The sequence below is a fragment of the Acomys russatus genome, chromosome 13 (genome assembly GCF_903995435.1).
Source record: "Acomys russatus chromosome 13, mAcoRus1.1, whole genome shotgun sequence".
Lineage (NCBI taxonomy): Eukaryota > Metazoa > Chordata > Mammalia > Rodentia > Muridae > Acomys > Acomys russatus.
Window position 1 is genome coordinate 35,898,951 of NC_067149.1, and position 9,680 is coordinate 35,908,630.

At 42.0% G+C, this 9,680-nt stretch overlaps 1 protein-coding gene across 1 annotated transcript; it reads left to right on the plus strand.

Annotated features, from left to right (window-relative positions):
- The first annotated feature begins 519 nt into the window (after positions 1-519).
- On the plus strand, positions 520-8,081 carry LOC127197243 (histone-lysine N-methyltransferase SETMAR). Its single transcript, XM_051155016.1, has 2 exons — positions 520-741; positions 6,828-8,081. Exons 1-2 carry the CDS (start codon positions 553-555, stop codon positions 7,614-7,616), a joined length of 978 nt encoding a protein of 325 aa, XP_051010973.1. The 5' UTR covers positions 520-552; the 3' UTR covers positions 7,617-8,081.
- Positions 8,082-9,680: the final 1,599 nt, after the last annotated feature.

A 9,680-nucleotide genomic window follows, 5' to 3' on the forward strand; every position in this document is an offset into this window, starting at 1 on the left:
ACAAAAAAAACAAAAAAAAAAAAAAACAGCCAAGACAAGAAGAATAGAGAGGTTTAGCAATGTTAAAATATTGAACAAGATTCAGAAACTAAGTAACTCTACTCAAGACTGGATTTTTTTCCCCCATGATCCGGAGAGAAAGTAAGCTTACAAGGAGAGGACGCCATCTAAACACAAATTCTGCCACGAGTCATCCAACTTCTCCAGGGGTTCTAGATACTGAGGTGTGTCTTCTCCCTCAGCTTGGGAGGTGCGTCTCCCTCCAAACATCTACTAAACCCTCAAAAAGCTGAACAAACAAACATGCTTCTGAGGTTCCCCAGAAAAACTAAAACATTTCAATTTCTCCAAATTTTGTTGTACCTTTCATAGCTCTGTAACTATCAGCTATATATCAGTCTCAAAACAGTAGGAGCCAGTCCAAAAGCATCCCAACAACTCTGAGGGAGGAAACTCCAGCACCTTCCAGGTGTGGGGAGGCAAAACTACAACTCCCATGAGGAAGTGGGGTCACGGAATCCACAACTCCCAGCATCCTCCCGGAGGCCCGAGATGGTCAGGCCAGTTGGCGGAGTGAGACCGCAAATGTCTGCGGCAGCTGAGAAGAAGCGTCCCTTCGGGAAATCAGCGTTTGAGGAGGAATCTGCGGCCCGGATAGAACAAGATGTAGCGCGCGGCCTGGAGAACTTGCCTGTGAGACTGTGGCCACTGAGGGCGGGGCTCAGGCCTAAGCCTTTCCAGGTAGAGGCGGGACTAAGTGGCTGAAGGGGCTGCTCCCAGTTCCCGGAGGCGGGGCCAGTGCCCTTCTTCATGGGGGCGGAGCTAGAGGGCTGCGCAGGGACGTTAGGAGCGGCTGCTCCCCTTCCCCATGCCCCCAGGAGGGGCGGGCTCTCACTGGGCTTGGGTAGAGGGCTGTCACACCCCCGAGCGGCTGGCTAGAGGGCAGCTCTTATTTCCCACTAGGCAGAGCCTTCGCTTTTCCACGTTAGAAGAGGAGATAGAGGCCTGGCTGCTCTTAGGTAGAGAAGTTGAGGCACGCGCCCTTCCACGTAGGGGCGGAGCTGTTCACTACCTTGGGGGCAGGCGTTGCCCTTCCTTGTTGGGCGGGACACCAGGGCTGCGCACGGCCCAAGGGGGCGCTAGGACACCTTTCCTAGGAGCCAAGAAAGGTAAACGCATAGCTCCCCCACGTGGTGGTAGTTGTCAAAGCGGCTGTAACTACGGGAGTCTTTTTATCTTAATGTTTTTATTAATATTTGCGTACACGGTACCAGTTTTATTATGGCATTTAAAACATGTTCATTAGCAAATATTAATTGTATATAATAATGGGTGTCATGATGACATTTTCACACACACACATAATGTGTTTTGATTATATGCACCACCTCCACCTCCCATCCTCTTTTGTCCCTCTCCCACTCTCACTAGTAATCCTTCATCTTCCTGGCTAGTACTCCCTTCAGCGTTCATCTTGCCCTCATGATGTACGTGTGTGTGTGTGTGTGTGTGTGTGTGTGTGTGTGTGTGTAGAGACAGTGAGACCCAATGAGTTTCTTGACATTATTATTATTATTATTATTATTATTATTATTATTATTATTAAGAATACCATACAATATATGTTGATCATACTATTTTTCCCCTCCCTCAACTCCTCACAGATCCTTGCCCATCTCATTATCTACCCAATTTTATGTTCTTCCTCTCTCTTCGGGGGGTGGGGGGGGAAGCTGTTGGCTTGAAGGGAAAGTTCTTAAAATGAACAGAATTTAATGTTTTCTGTAAACCTGTAATAAGACCTTAACAAGGATTTTACCTTATACTTTCTGTAAAATGGCAGTTCCTTAAAGTGTGTGCGGCAGGGGAGTGACTTTTCGGAAAGAGCTTTTTTTTTTTCCCCCTGCAGCTTATTCTCAGAACTTAGTGAGAGATCAGAGCACTGCTGGCATCCTGTCTCCCATGTAAGAAAGCTGCAGTTTCTGGTTATGGATTACGGCCCCTAGAGTCCAACTTAGCTGAGGGCCGCTTCATGCTGAGAGGTCTTGGGCACATATGAATTAATTTCTTCAACTCCTTAGGAGCCTTCCATGTAGGGTTGAAGTAGCTGTCCCTCGCTTTGCAGCCCTTTGGGAATTACTGTTTCTAGTTCTCTGTAAGAACTCACTAAATGGGGGGCTGGAGGGATAGCTCAGTGGTTAAGAACACTGCCTGCTCTTCCCAAAGGACCCGGGTTCAATTCCCAGCACCCACATGGCAGCTCACAACTGTCTGTAATTCCAGTTCCAAGGGATCTGACACCTTCACACAAATGCACATAAAATAAAATTAAATAAATTGTTAAAAAAAAAAAAAAACTCACTAAATTTTCACTACTGCTGCTCCCTCAAAGCCCTGCCCTGACTAACCTTCAGCCCCTGAGCATGAGGAGCTGGGTACTCCACAAAGTCAGAGCTTGTTGTTTCCCAACTGAAAATAGTTTAAAATTTTATACCTTTTCCCTATCCAGTATCAATACAAATTAGGGCTGCCTCTTCCTTCTAGGGTGTTTGTGAGCAGCAAATGGGATAATGAATTGTATAGCAGATTCCAAAAGGCAGAGCAGGATTTTAATGTGAAAAATAATTACTGTCCTCTCGTCTATGATTTGTGGCCAGTAATATACATCTGCTTTTGCACTGATAGTTTCTTGTTAATAACATAAGTAGATAACACTGTATGTACCTATGAGCCCTTAAAGCTTTGTCAAGATCAAACACTGCAAGATGTCTGCTAAGATCACCTGTATGTTTTTCTTTATTCCTCAGACAGTCGAGTGCCTAGACTATGCCAGGCACTGTACTAGGTGAGGCCAAGAAGATGAGATCGTTTGGTTGAAGAAGATAACATTGGGCTGCTTTTATTTTTAAGCTAGAAGTATCTAACATTAAAGAAAAATATTGCCCCATTCTTAAGAAACTTCAATAAATATTCATTAAGAGCTAAAAGTATACCAAGTGCTGAGTTGGCATGCAGAGAATAGGAAAACATACTCCCTGCTCTCAGAGCACTAACAATAGAACAATCCTTCAGTGTTTAGCTGTTTGTGCCACTGAATGAAGTACATGTATGTTTGTGTGTGTGTGTGTTGTGAACTCTAAATTTTCAGTCTTAAATTATATTTTCCTTTGCCAACTTCTCTAAGAACTATCTATAAAATAGTTGGCCTAATGCAGTTCCTTAATCTAGCCTACTGTATTTTATATATATAAATAACTTAGTTAGCCAGGCACTTGCGTGTAACCTCAGCACTCTGGAGGTGGAAGCAGGAGAATCATGACTGTAAGGGCCATCCTGGGCTACGTAGCAAGACCTTGTCTCCAAAAACCGATTGCTAGGAATGTAACTCAGTGACAGAGTGCTGTATGCTCAAGTTCCTGGGTTTTGATCCCCTGCAGCATCAAAAAGTTAGAGGGTTTTACATAAGTATCTTCTTTAGAATTCTTACAGTCATTAGTGTCCATAAATTCAAGGGGGTTGATGTACTAATCATAGTTTTCAAATTCAAATAAGTACCTGTCTACTTTTAAAGAGAAGAGGGAAGAGAGAAACAACAGCCATATGACTGATCCTTAGACCAACCGTTGACAGCATGCATGAAAGTCAGGAGTACAAAGCTGTTGGGAAAAGATATTCCTAGTGTCAGAAAACGAGAAACTGAACAAAATAGAAGTAACTCAGCCAGGCAATTTTAATCTTCCAAAAGGGTTCACAGCAGCTCCACCAGCTAGCTGAGCAGGCACACCACGGAAAGAAGTTCACTTAACTGTGTCTCATTCTGATGGTGGCAGCCCAGCCTCACAATCTGACATGATTGGCTAGTTCAAAGTGGGTTGGCAGGGGAAGGCTGAGTTCCAAGACTGTCTACCACCCAAGGTTTGGCAAATTCACAAGATGAGGGAGCTTATAGAACATTGGTGTTTTGGGAGGCCATCCATCTCTGATAGAAAAGAGTGCTTCTCAGAAATTGCAATCCACATGCTTCACACTAAAACACAACCCTCACAGTTGTGCTAATGGTGTAGGATGTGGGTACAATTCTGCATGTACCACTGTCCTATACTCCCAGCTCACCTTCAGCTCATTTTTTCCTTATATTCCACATGCATAAAAGAAATCTTAGAAAAAGTCAAAATAGCTTACTTGCTGCACACCCTGGCCCACACAACCATTAAGGCATGAAAAACTCAAGGGGAAAATAATTTTATGTCTGCTTTGCTTTAGGGTGCCATGTAAAAAGAAAAGGGGACATTGGAATGTTCAGATTAGAAGCCAGCACATCATAATGTGCACAGGGTTGAAAGCCAAGGAGAAAATAAACTAATTCGTTTTCTTGAGCTAAGTCAGGTCTAATCATTTGTCAGGTCCCTCAGATCAACTTCAAACATTATTTTTAAGTGCTCAACTAGGCCTTGACCAGAATTATCTGGCTCCTGCTCTCCTAATAGCTGTTAGAAGCGAAAACAAACTGACGACACCAGAGGCCAAGTCCAAGGATTCTTGTAGCTGAGTTTTCAACACAACCAAAAAAGGAAGGAAGGTTTTCACAATACTTCCTTAAGTATTCCTAAGATTCTGGAAACTTCCTTAAGATTCATGCCCATGTTTAAAGTCCTGCATTATAGTTATTTTTTAAGTCAGTAAATAAATTTTTCTTAGATAATATTTTTTCTAACCTTTTGTGTGGAGGAAAACAAAAAAAAAGATGAAGATAAAATGCTTATAACTTACAATTTATATAATGGTTACATCTAGTTAAACATATATATGTATTTATTTGGGCTGGTAAAATTGCTCAGGAGGTAGAGACACTTGTGCAACTGGAAATTTACCTAGAAGTCTGTATTGTCTTTTCAAAGATACCTGAAGCTCATTTGGAATTTGGTGCCATTTGTAACCCAAGTCTCAAATTGTCAGACAATCTTAACTATAGAATTTGTAAATCTATCTATATATATGTATCATCTATCTATCTCTATCTCTAATTTCTGGTAAGGATCAAACCCAGCACATCTGTGCACATGGTAGGAAACCATATAAAAACATGTAAAAGAATGTCTGATAGTAAACCATGAATTGGGGATTTAGCGCAACAGTAGGAACACTTATGTAACATGTGTGAGGCCCAAGGTGCAATCTTCAGGACAGATAAAATGAGTAAATGTAGTAAAATAGTCTTGAAATTTTGCAAGTAGAAATAAACAACTAACTTATAAGGAGAGAAAAAGATATTCTCCTGCTTATGAAACTGCAGTAAGTCAGACTTGATTTTAACAGGAATCATCTTTGTTGGGGGAAAAAGTCATTTTATAGTTCAGTGACTTGAGTTCTTTGTTCCTCCTTGAGGAACAAACCACTTTAAAAATAGTCTTCATGAAAAGTTTCACAAGGGGATCATAAAATCTTCATTTTAGACTACTTCTTAAAAATGCCTCAATAACCATTTACATTTCAATGTGGTATCTTTAAAAGGCCAAAAGTGGGTTCTGGGTAAATAAGGCAGCACTAACTGCATTTGATAGACAGGAGCATCTGTTCATGAGACTCCTTTCATCCCTGTAGGACATCCCTACTCAGCTACAGTGGTAGACACAGTGCAAGGGGAAGCTCTTTAACTCCCCACCCCGAATCACTGTCTAAGCAGAAGCTGGCCTGCCCCCACCCTAGACTCCCACTCATCACCTTCTTAATCTTTCCCCAGGAAGGCCAAGCCTCCCCCAGTTCTGTGCTTTTTAAAGTACAGGCCTCTGCACTTAACTGCAGAACTCCACCAAGTCTGCACAGGGCGTGTGTCACTACATGCTGTTCAGTGTCTTTCTAAAGATGGGCTAGGAGACATCCTGTTAACAGGGACAGGGATGGGCATTCTCAACATCCCTCAGGATCCTGTAAAATCTTTATCCACAAATGGAAACCCATGCAGTTGGTGCCTTACAGAACCGCTCTTACCCAACTCTACTGATACAGAATCAGAATAAAATCAGAATAAAAACAATCCCCAGGAACTGCCTCCTACAAAAGAAGGGTTTGGAAGGACACATTGGTGAAATTTCTTTCTTATATTTGTAGTAGAAAAATCAGTGTTGCTTCTGACAGTGAGGTTGTTCCTTACAGTAAGATTTGGGGCTTTATTCTTCATTTATTATAAATGTAATGTTTTTAAAATGCAGGTTCATTCAAAACACCAAGAAATGTCTTCAGATTATCCCTTTGTCATTTAGTAAGAAGAGAATTCGTTTACACGTATCTGCTACATCTATAATTGTTACACTGATACCTATTTAATAAATCCCATGTTATAATTATTTCTGTGATTTTATTTAACATCTGTGACTTTCTTGATGCCAGAAAACATGAGGGATGGCTCATAATGAATATATGTATGTATATACATTATTAGAAATAGCTAAAAAGGAAAAATAATGAACTTCACATAGACATCAAATTCAATAGTTTTTGGTCAAAATGCTTGAAAAGAAATTATTATGAGTGCTCAGCCTTAAATGGAACATCTTTATCGGTCCTCCCACCCCTGCCAGTGCTCAGGGAACATCACAGAAGAGGAGGCGGGGAAATATGAGAGCTGGAGGATGGGGAGGGGTGCTGTGAAGTGCCCGTCTTCTGGGCGTGATGTGGCTGTTGCACTTGTGAATTCACAGTAGTTTGGTTTTGTCATATTTTTCATATATGCTGCAATTTAAAAATGTCCCCACTAAAAGCTACATACACATTACATCCATATGAAATATATGAATGCCACTCTCACCAGTAGCTCTAATTTTTTACAGTATACTCCTGATCATGTAGCTGGGCCTGGAGCAGACATCAACCCCACACAAATAACCTTTCCTGGATGTGCTTGCACCAAAACTCCATGTGTCCCTGGCACTTGTTCCTGTCTCCGCCATGAGAATAACTATGATGACAATTTATGCCTTAGGGACATTGGATTGGAAGCAAAGTACGCCAAGCCAGTTTTTGAATGCAATGCCCTGTGCCACTGTGGTGAGCACTGTAGAAACAGGGTGGTCCAGAGCGGTCTACAGTTCCTTCTCCAGGTGTTCCAGACAGATCAAAAAGGCTGGGGACTTCGGACCTTGGAATCTATACCCAAGGGAAGATTTGTCTGTGAGTATGCTGGGGAGGTTTTAGGATTCTCTGAAGTACAAAGACGAATTCACCTACAAACAACACAGGACCCAAATTACATCATTGCACTCAGGGAGCACATTTACAATGGACAGGTCATGGAAACCTTTGTCGACCCTACCTACATAGGAAATATTGGGAGATTCCTGAATCATTCTTGTGAACCAAACCTGCTGATGATTCCCGTCCGAATTGACTCAATGGTACCTAAGCTGGCACTTTTTGCAGCCCAAGATATTTTGCCAGGAGAAGAACTCTCTTACGACTATTCAGGAAGATTCCTTAATCAAATAAGCAGTAAAGACAAAGAAAGGGTAGATTGTGGACAACCAAGAAAGCTTTGTTACTGTGGTGCCCCGTCATGTGCCACTTTTCTGCCATATGACAGTTCACTATACTGCCCCTTAGAGAATCCAGGCACCAGTTAGGAAGGGAGCTCCTACCTGCTGGCCTTTCTGTGGACAGAAATCAGAGGGAGTTGAGCATTAAGTGGTTCGGCTACGTCTGGGTCATCTGCAAGCAGCCTAGCCTCAAGCGAGGTGTACCTTGTAGTCCGCATCTTCCTCATCCCTGTAACAAAGACCAGGGTTGCCCAGCCCTGCCTCTGCCAGGTTGCCTAAATTCAACTCTACAGTGCATCCCAGACTGTAAAATGTCCAATAATACCTTTCCCCCCAGAATACTTGCTTTTGTAGCTAAATGTGAATAAGTGACTATGTTCAAACTAGCAGGATACAAGCGAAAATTATGCCTCCTTGGGCATCATCCTTGTATTTCTTCTTGGAAACCAGAATTCATACTTGACGCCTGGTGTTGGAGCAGCCATCCTAAATCCAAGAAGATCCTGGGAAAGGGCCATGCAGAACATATCAGCAAGATTTCTGCTACTTAGAAAATGCGGCTGGTTCTGACCTAATGCCACTGTACTTGTAGGGGAGACGCCCACAGTGTTAAGCCACTGTTGCCTTGTATGAAGACCTCAGCGTTGCTTTCCAGCTAGTTTTGTCAGTAATAAAGCTGTTTGGTTTTCTGTCTGTGTGACTCTTGCTCTTATCTCTTGTTTGTTTCTAAACCTAAATTAAGGAGGAGGGATGTTAAGTTATTACCCGCTAAAACTAATAACCACCAGCTACTCCTACAGACCAGCTTAGGCAACAGTGAAGAGGAGAGAAGAAAGTCTTAGTGGATCTGTGGTAGGGAGACTTGAGCAGGCAGTAAACAGCTGGTTAAGGGAAGCCAACCATTGGGGAACAACTGGTGATAGCAACCAGCTTTGAGGAGAGGTTGGGGAACAAGGACTACTGGAGACCCAGCATATTTGGTACAAACTGATGGTTTTAAAGTCCAGGAGAATTTTATGTTCTGTCTCTCACATGCATACTGTTTCTCTCTCTCTACGTCTCTCTGGCTGGCTGGCTGTTGTTTGTTTGCTCCTTCCCCTACTTTTCTGTCTCCTTGTTGTTACCCATCTTTCTATCTCTCTTCTGGCCTGCTGTTCCTTCTCAGGCCAAGCCCAGTATTTTATTTAAAGTGTTCAATTTTTTTCATTACGTATTACCTCATGATTTTTCTCATCTTTCATAATCAATAGGGCATTCAAAAATCAAAAAAGGAAATACAAAAAGTTCTGTATAACCTACAATAAAGCATACAGCAAAAAGCAATCAATTTCCAAGCAATGGTCAACATAACCTGATTATTATGTCTTAAAGAATACTCAGAAGAGCCGGGCGTGGTGGCGCACGCCTTTAATCCCAGCACTCGGGAGGCAGAGGCAGGCGGATCGCTGTGAGTTCGAGGCCAGCCCTGGTCTACAAAGTGAGTCCAGGATGGCCAAGGCTACACAGAGAGACCCTGTCTCGAAAAACCAAAAAAAAAAAGAAAAAAAAAAAAAGAATACTCAGAAGAGTTTACTCATAAATTCCCCTGGGCTAAAGCCATCGTGTTTACATGATTGTCATAGCAACATAGCTTGAGCTACATGTTCTCTAAGAAAAAACTTTATTTATTCCCAGTCCCAAGCCAGCAGGTGTGCTATGCAAGCCTAGGCTAACTGCCAAGGGGTCCTTTTGTAATATATCTGTAAAGCATGACATCCCAAGCCCATCTTCTATTGCTCTCAAAGCAGATTCTAAAAAACTTCTAGAGGTAACAGTATCTAGCCAGGTACTGTTATGTCAAGGTCTTAAGTTTCTTTCATGCAGTTTCTGTTTGTGTGCTCACAGAGTTTAAAAAAAAAAAAAAAAAAAAAAAAAAAAAAAAAACTTGTATTTTTGGTTATGAGCCTAGCCTGTGGGAAAAAGTTTTTCCTGTGTGATTTTTATTAGAGCTGAGAAATCAAGAGTAAAAGACAGTTTTAGGAGAAAAGGGAGATTTTTAGATACAATTAATTATACCTAGACCATACATAATATTTAAGGACAGGATGATCAGCCGGAGATCTTTGGAACTTTGTCAAGCAAAGCTTCAACAGCTGTTCTGGATATTTGGAG